Here is a 22,472-nt window from a genome sequence, read left to right on the forward strand (position 1 = left end):
ACTATTCTTAGATCTAACTACATCAAAAATATACAGAGAATGAGCATGGGTGTCTATATGAATTCATGCTCTTTCCCCATATATTGTCAGTAATAAATACTTATTCAATTTCCTCCTAAAACAAAATAAACCTCAAACTCTATAGCTAGCTACTAGGTAATAAGTTTACATATTCACGGATATACACATTTAAAAGAATATATTCTATTTCACAAAGCTTATTTTTCAGTACTTACATGCAAATTGCAACCATCACCACTTTTCCTGGTCCCTTAAAAAACACTGATGCCGTTCTGGAGCGTGGCTGTAAAAAAATAAAAACTTTTTTTAATATCTCCAAAATTTTGCAGAGAAGCACTATAACTGGTGGCTTTGACAGACCAGAAAAGTTTCCTCTATCAAAACTTCTGAATTACGTTACTTATTTTTTTCTAGAAGTTCTTGTTTAGAAAGTGGAAAGATTAAAACAGACAGCATATCTGGGTCTCTTTCCGGAATCTTGTTTATTTTGTTTCCTTGTAATTCATGCCCTGCCTTCTTCCAGAAAGGATCTGAGTTGGCTATATAAAAACTAGTAATAAAGTAGAAAAATGCACTGAGCTGAAATTCATATGCTCTAAGAATGTGTGAAATCAGACACCCCAAATTCTGTATTGACCTGCCTTCAGAGCTAAGTGAAGGAACTACACAGGGATAAATGTTGTCCATGTGGTCTCAACTTTTACTTCGATTTGTAAGCCATAAACTCTAACTATGGGTCTAGATTTCTGAATTATACTGTTTATTGATAACAAACAGAATATATGTTTTATTATAACAAGAATCTATTGTATTCTTTGGTTGAATAGAGAAAAAACTCAATGAAATTATTATGGGAATAACAGAATGCTGCTTAAGGTAAAACATAAGATTTCTTTAGAAGAAAGGTTTGGGAACTCATGGGAGGGGCAAAACAGGGAAAAGAAATGAGATCTTTAAGATCAGAATAAGAAATAATAAGAAAAAAAATAAGGAAAAAGATTCACTGGGTTCAAACCATTTTAGTAAAGAAGGCTGCAGCAAAAGGGAAGATGTGTTGGTAGTAACTAGGAATAATGATAAGGCACAAGGACTCTAAGAAGAGAATAAAAATCTGGAAAAACAAGAGATCACAAGGAACCAGGATCCAAAACCCGCTTAGGAAGCATCCTGTAAAAGCTACTCAAAAATTCCATAACCAGGCTGGGCGCAGTGGCTCACGCCTGTAATCCTAGCACTTTGGGAGGCCAAGAGGGGCAGACTGCTTGAGCTCAGGAGTTTGAGACCAGTTTGGGCAACATGGTAAAACCCTATCTCTACTAAAATACAAAAAAATCAGTCGGGTGTGGTGGTGGGTGCCTGTAATCCCAGCTACTCAGGAGGCTGAGGCATGAGAATCTCTTGAACCCGGGAGGCGGAGGTTGCAGTGAGCCGAGTGGGCAACATAGCAAGACTCTGTCTCAAAAATAAAATAAAATAAATTAAATTAAATATTAAAAAATTCCATAATCAGAGCAATTGGAGAACTGCCCCTTTTTGAAGACCAGGACAGTAAAATGTTAGAAATTAATGAAACTGGATAGCCAATATCTATTTTTTCTATTTTTATATATCTTTGAAAATATTCACAATAAACAAGGTTCTTTAATATTGGTACAAGTGAAGAAAATTTGGAGAGATTTCAGAGAGAACTACCAGGAAAAGAAGCATAAATTGTTCAAAGCATTATTGATGCATTTCAAGGTGATACTATTGTGGAGTTAAATATATTAAGCAGAGATAAAGGTACTTCCAATTTTCTGAAGTACTATTCAAGAAACTCATGAATTAGAAATAGAAGGGAAGGCATGGGAAAGTAGAAATATATTGAAGGGAGAATTATTATACAAGAAATTAAGTACCAGAGAGGCAGACCCAGAACATTGTGATTTCATATATCTCACTGGAGTTCTTATGAGTTAAGAATATATTGGAAAAACAAGTGTCTGGGTCAGAAATAACCAAAAAAAAAAAAAAAAAAAGAAAGAACAAGGCATTTAATTTGTGCAAACAGGATTAGTTTAATTTGTGCAAACAGGATTAGCCTTATGTTTCAGAGAGGAAAGCAACCATCTTCAGTGGGAGAACAACCATTCCTTAAGGGAACAGGGGTATAGTAGAGGGAAATGAAATACTAATTTTATCCTAATGTCCCTGCAAGAAAGGTTGTAATAGCAAAAAAATTCGATTCAAAACATGGAATATTCAAAAGCTGACCAATATTAATCTTCTAAAGGCCTGAAATAACAAGAGATTTCATAAGTCAACCGCTACTATTAGAAAATCTGGTGAGGATGATTCTCCATGTGAAACAGATGTGAAGGCGAGGAGTGAATCTTCCCAGGAGGCAGGTCTCACCAGCATAAGTTATCCCAGCACAAGAGGCAATGGCAGTAGCCCTTTAGGCATGAGAGTGAAAATGCTGGCTCACAAGACATATGAAGGCTCTACCAGAGGAGAGTTCACATCTTCAGGGCAGCACTGGGGTGCCAGAAATGCAGGGATCAAAGGGGAAATGGAAATTAAGAGGTCTTGAAGATAATAAATGGAAAAGGAAAGCATATCAAATAAGATTTGGCTAAAATTATCATCACTGCCAATGTCTAAACTTTGCAAAAGGGGTGCAATGTCTCAAATGCCACTAGAGAGAAGAAAATGTGCATAGGTAGCTTTTTATCCAAATATGACATTAACTTCTTGATAGGAGATCCTTCCCAGTCAAGTTTAAATGGAAAGTCAACTTGGCCATAGACTGCTTGGCATCTTAAAGGTGCTGGGGACTTTGGTAAATCATTTCAGTGGAGTGGTGGAGTTGAAAGCCCAGTTGGATTAGGTTCAGGAGAAAATAAGAGGTAGAACAGTAAAGGCAAACTTTCTGTATGTGTCCCAATATTAATTTTCTTCTAGTAGGAAGGAAAGCAGAGTATTTTGTCACATGTGTAGATGAGTTAGTAAATTTGGTGATGAAAAGATGAGGTGATGGAAAAGATCAGGTACTTTTATGAAATTACACCTATTTTTTCAATAAAATATGAAGCAAGGGCAAGAGCTGAAGAGTAAAGAGTGAGGCTGTTGGGAAGAAAGAAAAAGATACGCAATAGCTATTTCAAAAAGTGGGAAGGTAAACATACCCTGGAAGTTTAGTAAGACTGCCAAATAATATTGAATATCCATTGATTCTGTATAGTCATATAATGAAGAAAGAACAATCACACTGGCTGGGTAATTTTCTTCTCCAAGGGCTAACCTTCTTGGATACAAGCATAGAGTTGGCAGTCTGAATGCTGAACCAGAGTCAGGAGCAGAAAGAGAGAGGCTAAAGAAAATTAAGAGTGTGTATGACAGATATAAATCTCACTAAAACCTAAGAAAATAAAGTCTTCTTCCTCATTTATATCTACATGCTTAAGGTTCATAACATGGTCATGACTTTAAAGAAAACTTACATACGAATGTTTTAAATTTCAAGAAAATCGAGGCCGGGCGCGGTGGCTCAAGCCTGTAATCCCAGCACTTTGGGAGGCCGAGACGGGCGGATCACGAGGTCAGGAGATCGAGACCATCCTGGCTGACACCGTGAAACCCCGTTTCTACTTTAAAAATACAAAAAACTAGCCGGGCGAGGTGGCGGGCGCCTGTAGTCCCAGCTACTCGGGAGGCTGAGGCAGGAGAATGGCGTGAACCCGGGAGGCGGAGCTTGCAGTGAGCTGAGATCCGGCCACTGCACTCCAGCCTGGGCGGCAGAGCGAGACTCCGTCTCAAAAAAAAAAAAAAAAAAAAAAAAAAATTTTCAAGAAAATCAGGCTGGGTGCGGTGGCTCATCCCTGTAATCCCAACACTTTGGGAGGCCGAGGCAGGTGGATCACCTGAGGTGAAGAGTTCAAGACCAGCCTAGCCAACATGGTGAAACCCTGTCTCTACTAAAAATACAAAAATTAGCTGGGCATGGTGGCCTGCCTTTGGTCCCAGCTACTCGGGAGGCTGAGGCAGGAGAATCGTTCAAACCTGGGAGGCAGAGATTGCAGTGAGCCGAGATCGCGCCACTGTACTCCAGCCTGGGCAACAAAAGCGAAACTCCATCTCAAAAAAAAAAGGAAAATCAGAAATGAATGAATAGACTATAATTCAGTGAACTACAAAGTACTCAAGAAAATCTTAGACTGAGATCACAGACAGGCTAGAATTTTACAATGGACTGATATTAGAATTTTGAGGTACAACGCACACATACACATTATTACAAAGATATCCTTACCTTGGTATTTCCCAAGAAATCTCTGTACTCTCTTAATATTTTTTGGTTTCTAAATAGCCCTGTAAGAATAACAAAATAAATTTAGGTCACAGATATTCTTACTAGTCACAGTTTAGATTAACATGATATTCTCTTTAGGACTATGTTAAATATGCTCTACAAGCTAACAGCAAAAATATTAAGTTATAAAAAATTTGGATTTGTAACCTGATTTAAAAATAGGGAGAGGATTTCAATAGACATTTCTCCAAAGATTATATAGAAACCACCAACAAGCATATGGAAAGATGCTTAACATCACTAATCATCAGAGAAATACATATGAAAACCACAATGAGATATCACCTCACATCCATTAGGATGGCTACTATTAAAAAAACAAGAAACAGAAAATAACAAGTATTGGCAATGTGTCAAAACTGGAACCTTTGGGCACTGATGGCAGGAATGTAAAATGGTGCAATTGCTACAGAAAAAAATATGAAGGTTCCTAAAAAAAAATTTTAACACAGAATTACCATATAATCCAGCAATCCTACTTCTGGACATACGTCCAAAAGAATAGAAAGTTGGGGCCTCAAAAAGCTATTCACATGCCCATGTTCATAGCAGCAGTAGTCACAATAGTAGTCAAGAGGCGAAGCAATCCAAATGTCCACGGATGGATGAATGAATGGATAAACAAAATGTGGTATAAACATATGATGATGGAGTATTATTTAGCCTTGAAAAAGGAAGGAAATCCTGTCACATGCAACAACGTGGATAAACCTTGAGGACACTATGCTAAGTGAAATAAGCCCATCTCAAAAGGACAAACACTGTATGATTCCACTTATATGAGGTATCTAAAGTATTCAAGTTAATAGAAACAAAAAGCAGAATGGTGGTTGCCAGGGACTGGGGGGAGGCAGGGAAACGGGAGGTAGTTATTTAATGGGTATAGCGCTTCAGTTTTGCAATATGAAAAACCTCTGAAGATCTGTTTCACAACAATGTGAATACACTTACACACTTATGAACTGTACCTCTGCAAATAGTTAAAAGGGTAAATTTTGGGCTATGTGTTTTTTACCACAATAAAAAAGGAGGCAGGAGAATCTGGATTTGCAATGAGATAAAGGCAGTTTGGAAAGATTCTTTTCTCAATATTACCTTTAAAAAAGTTAATTAAGCCTGATATAAAAACAAAAGTCCTTCATTTTTACCTCAAAGTTGAAAAATATAAGAGAGTTTTTCTATTAATGTGTTTTCTCAAATTTTTGTATTACAAAAAATTCCTTTAACTTTTATTTACAAGGCTACTCATGGTATCATTTTAATAGCAAAAGATGAGAAACGTCCTATGGGGGAATGACTGAATACATTACGGTATATCAAAAAATAGAGTATTACAAAATAAACAAAGAAATGTCTTTATTTACTGCTATGGCATAGTCCTCAGGACGGAGTTAAGTAAAATAAGCAAGAGCAGCTCAGCGTGGTGGCTCATGTCTGTAATCCCAGCACTTTGGGAGGCCAAGGCAGGCGGATCACAAGGTCAGGAGATCGAGACTATCCTGGCTAACATGGTGAAACCCCGTCTCTACTAAAAATACAAAAAATTAGACAAGCATGGTGGCATGCGCCTGTAGTCCCAGCTACTCGGGAGGCTGAGGCAGGAGAATTGCTTGAACCCGGGAGGTGGAGGTTGCAGTGAGCCAAGATTGCGCCACTGCACTCCAGCCTGGGCCACAGAGCGAGACTCCATCTCAAAAAAAAAAAAGCAAGAGCAGAAAGTATGTATAGTATGCCTTATTTATGAAGGGTATGGAGTTTAATACAAATGTGTATGTTTATTTTCTTTTTAAATATTATTTTTATTTTTAAATTTTGGGTAGGGAAAAGGGTCTCGCTAATGTTGCCCAGGCTGGTCTCAAAAACTCCTGGTCTGAAGTGATCCGCCGACTTCAGCCTCCCAAAGTCCTGGGATTATAGGCATAAGCCATGGAGCCTGGCTTTATTTTCTTATATTTTAAGTACAAAAAAAAAAAAACACCAAAAACTAATTTTTAAAACAGTTACTTATACAAGAGAGAGGACTTAGAGTGGAAAGGACAGAGATGGAAGCTAGAGTCCTCTGAAATATCTGTTCTATAGGTTTGACTAAGAAATCATGTAAATTTTTAGGCAATTATAAAATAAAAACAAAATTATGTTTAAAAATCAGAAGCAAAATGAAACAAATGAGCCTAACTGTATATCTATTGATGGTATTTCTATATAGAAAAATTTTAAGTGACTTTATAACACAGAAATTGAAGTATGAATCTCTAGTGGGATATATATACTAAAGATACAAAGAAAAGCAAAGAAATCTTAAATTACATTGTTAATATTAATACTGTTATTTGAAACTACACTTTATTCTCTATGTGTGTAGAGACATAGAATAAATCAATTAAATAATTACTTTAACTTGATTTTATTTTCCAGTAAAAGTGGCTCATTTTAGAAATAGTTGATTACCACCCCAGGATAGGAAACGTACAATATGAGTCTGAAACATATTATTCCTAAAAGTAAGGACGCCATGATACTAGAGTTATGACAAAGGGACTTAGGAGCCAACTGAGGCGCTTCCATTGATCAACATTAGGACAGTTTGACCACTGCTACTTTGTTCTATTCCTTGCATGTTTTCTTCTCCCTCTTCTCTCTTCCTATACCGCTGCTCCCCTCTTGGTAATGAACTCCTGTACTCTCAAGAAACTCTCTCCATCCCTTTTCTTCCTGGGTTATTGACCATAATTGTCTCACAATTTCCACTTTGAAATTTTGCCAACTCATCTGAAAAAGGAAATATTGTCATTTCTAAGCCTTGGTCCCGTGCAAAACTGAGATAATCAAATAGTTTAGAGTCCTCCTAAATATTTATATTCCAAGGCTTCTCGTTTCATATCCTTCCAGTTTCATAATTTCTTATCAGGTTACTAGTAACAAAAATAAATAAAATGGGGTGGAATCCTAATGAAACCATTGAAATAGGGTTGGCAAACTTTTTTTCCAAGAGGACTAGTGACATGGTTTGGACCTGTGTCCCCATCCAAATCTCATGTCAAATTGAAATCCAATTGTTGGAGGGGGAGCCTGGCAGGGGGATAACTGGGTCATGGGGGTGAATTCTCATGAATGATTTAGCAGTATCCCTCTTGGTACTGTCCTCATGACAGGTGAGTTCATTCTCATGAGATTTAGTCATTTAAAAGTGTGAGGCACTCCCTCATCTCTCTCTTGCTCCTGCTATGTAAGATACCTGTTCCCTCTTTGCCTTCCACCAAGATTGGAAGCTTCCTGAGGCTCCCCAGAAGCTTCTATGCTTCCTATACAGCCTGCAGAACTCTGAGCTAATTAAACCTCTTTTCTTTATAACCAGCCTCAGGTACTTCTTTATACCAATGCAAGAACTGACTAATATAGCTAGGTAGCAAATATTTTATGCTTTGGAGGCCAAGAGATAATATAAAGGATATGATAAAGGTATAATAAGAAATAACTACAAATTTCCATGAAATTTATTGACAAAATTTAAAATATAATAAAAATATGTGAATGCAATTCTTTGTAACACAGGTCTACAAATCAGAAGAACAGAATACTTTTTGGGGAGATAGGATAAAATATTTCACTTAATTGGAATTCAGTTAGTATTCCTTATCATCAAAATTAATTGCAAATATTCATCTATTGATGATGATCTGATATTTTACTATTTCATCTTGAAAATCTTATAGGTAAGTACTGCCAAATACTGATATAAATCTATAAATGTGATTTTAAATAACTATATTCATAGCTTTGAAAGCATTTATAGAATTATATGAAATTCTTGTTGATATTTGCCTTTTAGCATCTTGTTACATTGAGGACTAATCACTTCCAATTGAAGTTAGGAGAAAGCTGCTAAACTGCACAATTCAACAGATTTTGAAATATGCAAATTTCCTCTGCACTTGCATGGAAATCTGAAAAACGCTTCTGGTTGGGCTTGGAAAATATATCTGCTGCAGATGTCTTCTGTTATTTTTTTAATGTGTTCATTCTTTTACTGTCCATTGTTTTAACCTGACTGAATACATGATCCACAAGAGCACTGTATTCCTGGCAATTATTAGAACATGGATTTTGCATGGTAGAAAACATTTAACACTAGTCTATGGGGTGCTGCACTGCTGTCTATAAAGTTCAAAATAAAGATTTATTTTCAAATAAGTGACTCTGGTTTATTTCATACACGACATTTTTTTTGCAGGAAAAAATAAAACTGTACAACTGCATAAATATAAAATTCTTCCACCATGAAAATGGTTAAAACATTCATAAAGACACACCATCAGCATGTGATGCCTCCAGAAAGGAAGAAAGGAAAGTAAAACAAAATGTACAAAGCAAATTAATTAGGCCTGTTACTAGCCAAAGTGATGGGCAAATTCAGATCTCAGACAAAGCTTTAGAACATACTAGAGGACAAAGGAAGAGATGTCAAGACAGCATTCAAAACAAGCACAACACAACTCATCACCTTTTTGTGTTTTTCTGTAGTGTCACTTAAAATTTAAAGGGCAGTTCCCCCATGACAAACCCCCATCCCAATCCCAGGAGAAAAAATAATAATAAAGTAAGACCTAACGCCACAGGAAAAGACTACAGAGTATGTTAAAAATGCTCATTGAGTAGGTTTCAAGATGGCTGAATAGGAACAACTCCAGTCTGCAGCTGGCAGCATGAGTGACACAGAAGACAGGTGATTTCTGCATTTCCAACTGAGGTACCTGGTTCATCTCACTGGGGCTTCTCAGACAGTGGGTGCAGCCCACAGACCAGGGTGGGGCATTGCCTTACCTGGGAAGCACAAGGGGTCCGGGAATTCCCTTTTCTAGCAGAGGGAAGCCATGACGGACAGTGCCTGGAAAATCGGGACACTCTCACCCTAATACTGCGCTTTTCCAACAGCCTTAGTAAACAGAACACCAGGAGATTATATCCCACCCCTGGCTCAGAGGGTCCCACACCCACAGAGCCTGACTCACTGCTAGCACAGCAATCTGAGATAAAACTGCAAGGCGGCGAGGCTGGGGGAGGGGCATCCGCCATTGCTGAGGCTTGAGTAGGTAAACAAAGCCACCAGGAAGCTCGCCCACCCCAGCTCAGGGAGGCCTGCCTGCCTCTGTAGACTCCGCTTCTGGGGGCAGAGCATAGCTGAACAAAAGGCAGCAGAAACTTCTGCAGACTTAAACGTCCCTGTGGGACAGCTTTGAAGACAATAGTGGTTCTCCCAGCACGCAGGTGGAGATCTGAGAGCAGAGAAAATGCCTCCTCAAGAGGGTCCCTGATCCCCTACTAGCCTAACTGGGAGACACCTCCCAGTAGGGGCCGACTGACACCTCACACAGCCAAGTGCCCTCTGAAACGAAGTTTCTAGAGGAAGGATCAGGCAGCAACATCTGCCAATCTGCAATATTTGCTATTCTGCAGCCTCCGCTGCTGATACCCAGGCAAACAGGGTCTGGAGTGGACCTCCAGCAAACTCCAACAGACCTGCAGCTAAGTGTCCTGTTAGAAGGAAAACTAACAAACAGAAAGGGCATCCACACCAAAACCCCATCTGTACGTCACCATCATCGAAGACCAAAGGTTGATAAAACCACAAAGATGGGGAAAAACCAGAGCAGAAAAGCTGAAAATTCTAACAATCAGAGTGCCTCTTCTCCTCCAAAGGAACACAGCTCCTCACCAGCAACGGAACAAAGCTGGATGGGGAATGATTTTAACAAGTTGAGAGAAGGAGGCTTCAGATGATCAGTAATAACAAACTTCTCAAGCTAAAAGAGGATGTTCGAACCCATCACAAAGAAGCTAAAAACCTTGAAAAAAGATTAGACAAATGGCTAACTGTAATAAACAGTGTAGAGAAGTCCTTAAATGACCTGATGGAGCTGAAAACCATAGCCCGAGAATTATGTGACACATGCACAAGCTTCAGCAGCCAATTTGATCAAGTGGAAGAAAGGGTATCAGTGATTTGAAGATCAAATGAATGAAATTGAGAAGCTGAGAGAAAAGAGTAAAAAGAAACGAACAAAGCCTCTAAGAAATATGGGACTATGTGAAAAGACCAAATCTACGTCTGATTGGTGTACCTGAAAGTGATGAGGAGAATGGAACCAAGCTGGAAAACACTCTTCAGAATATTATCCAGGAGAACTTCCCCAACCTAGCAAGGCAGGTCAACATTCAAATTCAGGAAACACAGAGAACGCCACAAAGATACTCCTCGAGAAGAGCAACTCCAAGACACGTAATTGTCAGATTCACCAAAGTTGAAATGAAGGAAAAAATGTTAAGGGCAGTCAGAGAGAAAGGTCAGGTTATCCACAAAGGGAAGCCCATTGGACTAACAGCAGATCTCTCAGCAGAAACTCTGCAAGTCAGAAAAGAATGAGGGCCAATATTCAATATTCTTAAAGAAAAGAATTTTCAATCCAGAATTTCATATGCAGACAAACTAAGCTTCATAAATGAAGGAGAAATAAAATCCTTTACAGATAAACAAATACTGAGAGATTCTGTCACCACCAGGCCTGCCTTACAAGAGCTCCTGAAGGAAGTACTAAACATGGAAAGGAACAACTAGTACCAGCCACTGCAAAAACATGCCAAATTGTAAAGACCATCAATACTAGGAAGAAACTGCATCAAATAACGAGCAAAATAACTAGCTAACATCATAATGACAGGATCTAATTCACATATGACAATATTAACCTTAAATGTAAATGGGCTAAATTAAATAATTGGGCTCCAATTAAAAGACACAGACTGGCAAATTGGATAAAGAGTCATGACCCATCAGTGTGCTGTATTCAGGAGACCCATCTCACGTGCAGAGACACACACAGGCTCAAAATAAAGGGATGGAGGAAGATCTACCAAGCAAATGGAAAACAAAAAAAAAGCAGGGGTTGGAATCCTACTCTCTGATAAAACAGACTTTAAACCAACAAAGATCAAAGCAGACAAAGAAGGCCATTATATAATGGTAAAGGGATCAATTCAACAAGAAGAGCTAACTATCCTAAATATATATGTACCCAATACAGGAGCACCCAGATTCATAAAGCAAGTCCTTAGAGACCTATGAAGAGACTAGATTCCCACACAATAATAATAGGAGACTTTAGCACCCCACTGTAAACATTAGACAGATCAACGAGACAGAAAGTTAACAAGGATATCCAGGAATTGAACTCATCTCTGCACCAAGTAGACCTAATAGACATCTACAGAACTCTCCACCCCAAATCAACAGAATATACATTCTTCTCAGCACCACATCACACTTATTCCAAAATTGACCACATAGCTGGAAGTAAAGCATTCCTCAGCAAATGTACAAGAACAGAAACTATAACAAACTGTCTCTCAGACCACAGTGCAATTAAACTAGAACTCAGGATTAAGAAACTCAATCAAAACCGCTCAACTACATGGAAACTAAACAACCTGCTCCTGAATGATTACTGGGTACATAACAAAATGAAGGCAGAAATAAAGATGTTCTTTGAAACCAATGAGAACAAAGATACAGAATCTCTGGGACACATTTAAAGCAGTGTGTAGAGGGAAATTTTTAGCACTAAATGCCCACAAGAGAAAGCAGGAAAGATCTAAAATGGACACCCTAACATCACAATTAAAAGAACTAGAGAAGTAAGAGCAAACACATTCAAAAGATAGCAGAAGACAAGAAATAACTAAGGTCAGAGCAGAACTGAAGGAGATAGAGACACAAATAACCCTTCAAAAAAATTAATGAATCCAGGAGCTGTTTTTTGAAAACATCAACAAAATGGATAGACCACCAGCAAGACTAATAAAGAAGAAAAGAGAGAAGAATCAAATAGATGCAATAAAAAATGATAAAGGGGATATCACCACTGAACCCACAGAAATACAAACTACCTACCATCAAAGAATGCTATAAACACCTTTATGCAAATAAACTAGAAAATCTAGAAGAAACGGATAAATTCCTGGACACATACACCCTCCCAAAACTAAACCAGGAAGAAGTTGAATCCCTGAATAGACCAGTAACAGGCTCTGAAATTGAGGCAATAATTAATAGCCTACCAACCAAAAACAGTCCAGGACCCCATGGATTCACAGTCGAATTCTACCAGAGATACAAAGAGAAGCTGGTATCATTCCTTCTGAAACTATTCCAATCAATAGGAAAAGAGGGAATCCTCCCTAATTCATTTTATGAGGCCAACATCATCCTGGTACCAAAGCCTGGCAGAGACACAACAAAAAAAGAGAATTCTAGACCAATATCCCTGATGAACATCGATGCAAAAATCCTCAATAAAATACTGGCAAACTGAATCCAGCAGCACATCAAAAAGCTTATCCACCATGATTAAGTTGGCTTCAAGGCTGGTTCAACATAAGCAAATCAATAAATGTAATCTATCATATAAACAGAACCAAAGACAAAAACCACATGATTGGCCGGGCGCGGTGGCTCAAGCCTGTAATCCCAGCACTTTGGGAGGCCGAGGCGGGCGGATAACGAGGTCAGGAGATCGAGACCATCCTGGCTAACACGGTGAAACCCCATCTCTACTAAAAAATACAAAAAAACTAGCCGGGTGAGGTGGCGGGCGCCTGTAGTCCCAGCTACTCGGAAGGCTGAGGCAGGAGAACAGCGTAAACCCGGGAGGCGGAGCTTGCAGTGAGCTGAGATCCGGGCACACACTCCAGCCTGGGCAACAGAGCGAGACTCTGTCTCAAAAAAAAAAAAAACCACATGATTATCTCAATAGATGCAGAAAAGGCCTTCGATAAAATCTGACAGTCCTTCATGCTAAAAACTCTCAATAAACTAGGTATTGATGGGACGTATCTAAAAATAATAAGAGCTATTTATGACAAACCCACAGCCAATCATACTGAATGGGCAAAAACTGGAAGCATTCCCTTTGAAAACTGGCACAAGACAGTTTTCTGTCTCTCACCACTCCTATTCAACATAGTGTTGGAAGTTCAAGCCAGGGCAATCAGGCAAGAGAAAGAAATAAAGGGTATTCAATTAGGAAAAGAGGAAATCAAATTGTCTCTGTTTGCAGATGACATGATTCTATATTCAGAAAACCCCATCGTCTCAGCCCAAAATCTCCTTAAGCTAATAAGCAACTTCAACAAAGTCTCAGGATAGAAAAATCAATGTGCAAAAATCACAAGCGTTCCTATATACCAATAACAGACAGAGAGCCAAATCATGAGTGAACTCCCATTTACAATTGCTTCAAAGAGAATAAAATACCTAGGAATCCAACTTACAAGGGATGTGAAGGACCTCTTCAAGGAGAACTAAAAAACACTGTTCAACAAGATAAAAGAGGACACAAATGGAAGAATATTCCATGCTCATGGATAGGAAGAATCAATATTGTGAAAACGGCCATACTGCCCAAGTTAATTTATAGATTCACTGCCATCCCCATCAAACTACCAATGACTTTCTTCACAGAATTGGAAAAAACTACTTTAAATTTCATATGGAACCAAAAAAGAGCCCGCATTGCCAAGACAATCCTAAGCCAAAAGAACAAAGCTAGAGGCATCCCCCTACCTGACTTCAAACTAACTACAAGGCTACAGTAACCAAAACAGCATGGTACTGGTACCAAAACAGAGATATAGACCAATGGAACAGAACAGAGCCCTCAGAAATAATACCACACATCTAAAACCATCTGATCTTTGATAAACCTGACAAACACAAGAAATGGGAAAGGATTCCCTATTTAATAAATGGTGCTGGGAAAACTGGCAAGCCATATGTAGAAAGCTGACACTGGATCCCTTTCTTACACCTTATACAAAAATTAATTCAAGATGGATTAGAGACTTAAATGTTAGGCCTAAAACCATAAAAACCCTAGAAGAAACCTAGGCAATATCATTCAGGACATAGGCATGGGCAAGGACTTCATGACTAGAACACCAAAAGCAATGGGAACAAAAGCCCGAATTGACAAATGGGATCTAATTAAACTAAACAGCTTCTGCACAGCAAAAGAAACTACCATCAGAGTGAACAGGCAACCTACAGAATGGGAGAAAATTTTTGCAATCTACCCATTCTACCCATCTGACAAAGGGCTAATATCCAGAACCTACAAAGAATTCAAACAAATCTACAAAAAAAAATCAAACAACCCCATCAAAAGTGGGCAAAGGATATGAACAGACTATTCTCAAAAGAAGACATTTATGCAGCCAACGTACACATGAAAAAATGCTCATCATCACTGGCCATCAGAGAAATGCAAATCAAAACCACAATGAGAGATACCATCTCACACCAGTTAGAATGGCGATCATTAAAAAGTCAGGAAACAGCAGATGCTGGAGAGGATGTGGAGAAACAGGAACACTTTTACACTGTTGGTGGGACTGCAAACTAGTTCAACCATTGTGGAAGACAGTGTGGTGATTCCTCAAGGATCTAGAACTAGAAATACCATTTGACCCAGCCATCTCATTACTGGACATATACCCAAAGGATTATAAATCATGCTTCTATAAAGACAAAGCACGAGTATGTTTGTTGCAGCACTATTCACAATAGAAAAGACTTGGAACCAACCCACATGTCCATCAATGATAGACTGGATTAAGAAAATGTGGCACATATACACCATGGAATACTATGTAGCCATAAAAAAGGATGAGTTCATGTCCTTTGTAGGGACATGGATGAAACCAGAAACCATCATTCTCAGCAAACTATCGCAAGGACAGAAAACCAAATACCACATGTTCTCACTCATAGGTGGGAACTGAACAATGAGAACACTTGGACACAGGAAGGGGAACATGACACACCAAGGCCTGTCGTGGGGTGGGAGGAGGGGGAAGGGATGGCATTGGGGGATATACCTAATGTAAATGACAAGTTGACGGGTGCAGCACAACAACATGGCACATATATACATATGTAACAAACCTGCACATTGTGCACATGTACCCTAGAATGTAAAGTATAATTAAAAAAAAGAGTGATAACCATAATAGATTAAAACACATTGATATATTTTTTTAAAATGCTCATTGATGGGCCATTATCTTTGAAAGAGCAAAAATAAATAAATAAATAAACCATGCCAGTTTTATTCCCATTGAATATTTATACCTTGGACAGCAAACCCTGTTCACATAAATTACAAAACAGATATGATAAAACATGGGTTGAAAAACGACCAGAGTATGCACCTATAGTACTGTACACTAAATAAAATACAGGAGGCAATACTTAGAGGCCAGAAACACTCCTTACAAGTCACTTATGGAATCATAATTTACAGAAAAAATTAGCACATCTCAAGGCTCAATTTTTCTTGTCACTTACAGTAGAATATTTTGTTGCTATTGCTACACTTTAGTTTACAGTAACTACATTCTAACCGATTAAATGCAGAAAGCAAGTGTAAAGCACATAGATTATGCTTTAAGTGTAGGTCCCATACGTATGACAGTTTGTTCAAGACTAACAGGTTTTTGCATCTTTTTTTAAACTTATTAAATGGCTAGTGGGAAAGATTTGTGCTTGTGATCAGCTCTTAACTTCAATTTTTACATCAAGGGATCCCTGAAAACCATCTTTCTCACTGTGCCCAATGTTCTCACCATACACTTTACACTCTATGCAAATTTCAGTGTCCATGGTAAGGTTGGTGAACTGTACAGCAAGGAGGGGATGCAGGTATTTGGGCTGCAGGAGTTTGCCATAGCAGAGATAATTCTGCAGAGGAAAACCAAGGTAGGTGTCCAGTCCAAAATACTCCACATTTCCATCTTTATCCTTATCTTCATCTCACTAGCCAGTGCACTGAACAGGAAAGACATACTCATTATACTTCATCACTGGGTAACTCCCCAAGGACTCACTCTCGGGAGGCTTAGGTTTAAAGCCTAGAACTTGCTTGAGCTTTATAACAACACATAGTTTTGTAGCCATAAGTTTCGTCATTTAATCCAGAGCAATTTCCCAGCCACTCAAGCTTGAATCTGCAGAACTTTCGCTCACCTCATTCATGATTAAAGTCTCCTTGTTCTTTGGGTTCACTGGGCACATTGTCACAATCTTCAAAAATCAAGTCATCCTTCTGGGCTGAATCTTTGTACTTTTCCAGGAACCTAACTACGTTCAGCACATATGCCTCACAGTGCTTGGGATCATTAGGATGAAAGGCAGTTTCAGTCTTCTGGATCTGAGATATCTGTGTTAATCCTGGTGGGGTCCTGATATGTGGTCCTGATATGTGGGCTTAAGTTCACTGATGGTGAGCAGCACCACTTGGATGATTCCAATGAAGATGCCATCCAGGCAGCCATAACATATTATGTAGAACAGAAGGATCTTAAACCAACTGCCACCAGTCCTGCCCCAAAACTCCTTCTTCTCTGAGTTCCAGATGAATTTCTTCCAACTGCCCTCCTTCTTGGCTTTCCTGCAGGTCATGGCAACGGTGGGTCAGCAGCTGCCGCAGTCGGAAGGGCAGGTGGCTTCGGGACGCACCCTGGCGTTCTCTGAGGCGTTGCTAGTTGTCTCTGGCCTGGCTCTCCACAGACAGGACATGCCACTGCCACTGCGGATCTGAGTGCTTCTGTTAAACTTCTAACAGCATGGGAAGTACATAAAGCTGACTGACGTTACTTTAATTCAAACAATGAATCTACTGCTGAAATGACTTTATAGCAGAGTAAGTTTTGTATTTAAACACTGCTTTCCCCTATAATTTTACATTGAATGCATTAAGAAACATAAGGTCTGCAGCAAAAGCTAATTTTCTAAGCCATTCAGTGTTTGATAATAGTGGTTGACAGGTAGGTCTTCTTATTCAGAAAAATTTGTTTTGAATTTTTCAATCCTGAGCTCAAAAAATGGCAGTAAAACTGCTAAACCATTGAAATGCAGTGTAGATGGACAAGTCAGGATAATCAGCTTCTATTTCTTTCAGTGGTTAAGTCCACAAGTTCAAAGGTGATACTACTGGTTCAATAGCAAACAAGAGATTTAAGTATTTTCCACAAAGTTCCTACTCATGACAAATATTTTCTGCGAAGTATCTACCGATGAAAAGGCTTTCAACATCTTATGTTTTCACAAGCTTTATAAATTTGTCCAACTAAGGCTTTTTCTGCTCTACACATATTTTTACCACCACTGTCTAAGACATCTTAGCAGATTCCACATCAGGTTTACCGAATTAGTATTTTCACATCTTCTTTGAAAATATTCTTGTGTGGCTGGGCGCAGTGGCTCACACCTGTAATCCCAGCACTTTGAGAGGACGAGGTGGGAGGATCACAAGGTCAGGAGATCGAGACCATCCTGACTAACATGGTGAAACCCCGTCTCTACTAAAAATACAAAAAAAAAATTAGCTGGGCATGGTGGCACACACCTGTAATCCCAGCTACTCGGGAAGCTGAGGCAGGAGAATCGCTTGAACCCAGGAGGTGGAGGTTGCAGTGAGCTGAGATCATGCCACTGCACTCCAGCCTGGCGACACAGCGAGACTCCGTCTCAAAAAAAAAAAATTCTTGCCTGTGGTTGTTCCACACAGACTATTCACAAAGGGTAATTCTTCAGTCTCTTCAAACTCAGCACTCACTCCTCAAATAGTATTGGTACATAGGTCAACTTATCAAGAGCCAAGGAATATCATTCAAAATCATTTGCCTTGCTTTTTAATTGACTACTGATGTCTGTCCCCAGTGTCCTCAACTCTTGAAGCAACTAGTCTTGTCTAAAGACCACTGTACTGGATATATTTCTTCAGCTGCTCAAATTAAACAGGACTTAATTTACCTGCCATTAGAAAACTACTTTCTTTGCTTGACTAATAAGCCACTCAGAAATCACAACTTTGGTTGCAGCCTCATTTTCATTTTCTATTTTTGTTAACAAATTCTGCTGTAATAGATTCCATCTTAAATTTTCTAGTTTTTCTGACTATTACACTCCTGTGAATTAGGAATACTGTCATGATTGATTAATCTGGTAATGTCAACATATATTATATTCTTTTAACTCAGCTATGGTGTCACTGCATAGTAGACACAGTACTTTGCCATCTAATTCAATAAAAAATAATCCATGCTCAACTGTGACTTAAAAGCACAACACTAGATGTCTACTTTTCTTACTCACCAGATAGGTATGCACTCATACTAAAAAAAAAAAAAGAGGTCATGTACAAGGATACCTATGACATTTGAAATACTATTGAATTATAACTGTTACTGAATTATAGTATACTGAGCAGCAGTGCAAAGTGACAGGAGCACCACATGTGGTCTCTGTTGGAGCTACTCAACTCTGCTGCTGATATGCAAAGGCAGCCATAGACAATAGGTAAATAAAAGATCATGGTTACATCTTAATAAAATTTTATTTGTGGACTCTGAAATTTAAATTTCATTTAATTTTCATCTGTCACAAAATATTGTTATTCTTTTGCTTTTTTGTCAGTCATTAAAATATGAAAACCACTCTTGGCTTATAAACTATACATAAACAGGCGGTGGACCAGATTTGTTCATGGGCCATATTTGCCGACTCTGGCTACTGAAGACAGACTCCGTAACACCAGCAAAGTTATTTATTAAGAGCCAGGGACATAGGTTGTTGTAAGCTATCTAGGAAGCCATCCTCTATTAAAATTGATTACACTAAAATCCAAAACTATAAACAAAAAAACCCCATAGAGTTGACAGGCAATTTTAGAATTAGACTTGCTAGAAATAAACAATATGTGGACACTGACCCTGATGTAGAATGCCGAAGGAACTGTTATGCTCTCTTTGGTTAAAGCGCCTTAGGTTAAAAATAGGGTGGTAAGAAAGATTAAAATGAGCTGGCAGTCAGTTCATGTTGGAAAAACTAAATTGCAATGCACTGTCAAGAAACCAAAAGAGAAGGTGAAAAAAAAAAAGGAACAAACTTAGGGCTTTCAACAGCCATGCAAGGCAAACTCTATTAACTTCTCAAACCCTAAGCAAGTGCAGTCCCTTTCTAATACTAATAAAAATCGTCTACGGCCATACCACCCTGAACGCGCCCGATCTCATCTAATACTAATAAAAATCAGTGTCGTTGATAAGAAGTATAAACACTAAAAAATAAATTGTTCTATCAAATCAGAAAAGGGAATAACAGCAATCATACTGTTCTGAGAAACCCTCACGATGCTCAATAAAATCTCTTAGTCATTTAACAGATAAAGTTGGCCTGATTATCAAAGAAAAATATGTATACATTTTTCATAAATACTAGCACATAGATCTCTACTTTAATCCTGACACATTACCATATATAAGTGCCCAAGAGTAAAAGAACTATATAACTGCACTGGCAATATCTAATTCCCCAATGGAATATGCCCTATCTGATTGTATCCCATATTAGCACCTATATTACCTATAAAGAAACTCAATGGAAACCATTAACTGAATAGTATATCAGAATTTCCAGGACTACCTGTTCCCGGTATGTATTTCTTCCATTGAAACTAAATACTTCACTTCTGTTAATTTAAGTGCAGTTCTCTTTAGCATATCTGTGGATAAAGATAGTCAGCTAGGCATGGTGGCACACACCTGTAGTCCTGGCTACTCAGGACGCTGAGGCAGGATGATCACTTGAGCCCAGGAGTTCAAGGCTATAATTCACTATGATTGCACCTGAGAATAGCCACTGTATTCCAGCCTGGGCAACACAGTGAGACCCCATCTCTTAAAAAAAAAAAAAAAAAAAAGATAATCAACAACTTTTTCTGATGCCAAAAATCCTTTGATACTAGGATTCACTGTCTCCTTCAAACTTTTGAAAATGCCAAACCAATGATTTAAAAAACTTGGATTTTACAAGGAAAACTACACTTATTCAACATCTAGATGATTTAATATTATATATTCCAGGTCACAAGAATCTCAAACATACTCCTTATTCCTCCTGACTAGATTAGCTGAAAAGAGACACGCCATTTTCAATTTTGCCAAGAAAGGAATCATCAACAGAAGGTCAATCACTTTCTTTGTCAGAATTAAAGCTATTCGAGAACATCCTAGATCTTCAACTAAAGGGCAAATGAGAGGATTATTAAGACTGACAGCTTACTACCGGCAATGGATAGTTAACTTTTCTAAAACAGTTCAAACAACACCATCACATGAACTGACTAAAACAGACATCCTGACCTTTTAATATATACTGGAATATTTATAAATAAAATGATACAATGTCTGGACCTGGTTTCAAAGTAATCCAGTAGAATGAAGGTTAGTGAAAGGGATATACATTAAACAAGGCTGGCCATGTGTTGATAGCTGTAAAGCCAGATGATGGGCATTAAAAGGTTATTATACTTTTCTCTGCGCTTCTGAATATGTTTGAAATTTCCCTACTAAAAAGAGGCGAAACCAAATTTCAAGATAGACTGTTAGAAAATATTTAGAACAAATAAAACTAACGTGGTTAGATTTTGGTTAAAATCCACCAAACACTTATTTAAATCAATTTTAAAAGACACACAATCTAATAGAAAAGTGAACAAAATATATAAAAATTATTACAGAAGAACTAAGAAAAACCAATACACATAGAAGATAATCAACCTCAGTAGCAGTCAGAGATATTCAAAATTAAACGAGGTACCATCTATTGCCCATCAAATACACAAAAAAGTTAAAATCTTGTTAATATCCAGCATGGGCAAGGGTATGAAAAAACAGTCACACTCATACACTGTGATTGTAAATGTAAACTGGTACCATATTTCCTTCAGAGAGTAATTCTTCAGGATCTATCAAATTTTTAAATACCTATGCCATTTGATCCTAAAATTATACTACTAACAACTCAATCCTATGTAAATATTCACAATTATCTAACATGTTAAAAAAATTAGAATATTTATTGATGTATTCTTTGTAACAGTGAAAAACTGAAGAACATAAATCTTGCTACATCCATATAATGGGGTACTATACAACTGCTGAAAAGAATGAGGTAGATTTCTATACGTAGATATGGAAAACGGTTATGATTACACCACTATATAAAGAGCAAGATGTACAACAATATGTATAGTATCATCCCAGTTATGTCTTTGTTGCCCAGGGTGGTCTCAAACTCCTGGGCTCAAGTGATCCTCCCACCTCAGCCTCCTGAGTAGCTGGGATTACAGGCAAGTAGCTGGGACTACAGACATGTGCCACCACACCTGGCTCCTAAGAGTCTTACTTGCATATACATTTCAAACACCAAGTACAGCTTCTTGTTCATAGTGGGTACTGGATAAATACCTGCTGAATTAATTAATGTAGCTGAGTTAATAGACCTTTCTATAAAAAAGCAATTGCTATGATGTGGCTCTGTGTCCACACCCAAGTCTCATCTCGAATTATAATAGCCATAATCACCACATACTGAGGACAGGACATGGTGGGAAGTGACTGGATCATGGGGATGGTCTCCCCCATACTGTTCTTGCGATACTTAGTTCTCGAGATGTGATGGTTTTATAAGTGTTTGACGGTTCCTCTTACACATAAGCTGTCTCTCGCCTGACACCATGTTAAGACGTGCCTGCTTCTCCTAGTGCCATGATTGTAAGCTTCCTAAGGCCTCTCCAGTTATGTGGAACTGTGAGTCAGTTAAATCTCCTTTGTTTATAAACTACCCAGTCTTGGGTAGTATCTTTGTAGCAGTGTGAAAATAGACTAATACAGCAATTACTTCCTATTCTATCACTTTTATAACAAGCATAATCTTCAAATCAGATCATAAGTTCTGATAGTTATATGTCTTATAAAAATGATAAACTGTAGCTTCTCTTCCTCTCATCATCTTCAAAAAGCTATACGGGAGAAAACAAAAACACAGTTCCTGTTTTTGTGAAATAATTGAATCCCAAAACGGAAACTAGTATTTGCTGGAAGCAACAGAGCCTAGGCCAACAGGTATGCTAGCACTAGAGAGTTCTTACAGGCACAGTTCTCACCTACAAGTTACTTTTCAACTAACTTGACTTCAAATTGAATA

General features: G+C 38.2%; 1 protein-coding gene and 1 pseudogene across 1 annotated transcript in view; both read right to left on the minus strand.

The window, feature by feature from the left end:
- The window catches only part of SLC30A9 (solute carrier family 30 member 9), a 104,448-nt gene that overhangs the window by 48,695 nt on the left and 33,281 nt on the right, over nt 1–22,472 (minus strand). Inside the window, exons 7-8 of the mRNA XM_050791554.1 lie at nt 4,313–4,371; nt 237–304 (exon numbers count right to left, since the gene is read on the minus strand). Coding sequence (XP_050647511.1) covers nt 237–304; nt 4,313–4,371 — 127 coding nt within the window. The remainder of the gene's footprint in view (nt 1–236; nt 305–4,312; nt 4,372–22,472) is intronic.
- LOC126955224 (sodium/potassium-transporting ATPase subunit beta-1-like) lies at nt 12,321–22,470 on the minus strand (annotated as a pseudogene).

Source organism: Macaca thibetana, chromosome 5, assembly GCF_024542745.1.
Source record: "Macaca thibetana thibetana isolate TM-01 chromosome 5, ASM2454274v1, whole genome shotgun sequence".
NCBI lineage: Eukaryota > Metazoa > Chordata > Mammalia > Primates > Cercopithecidae > Macaca > Macaca thibetana.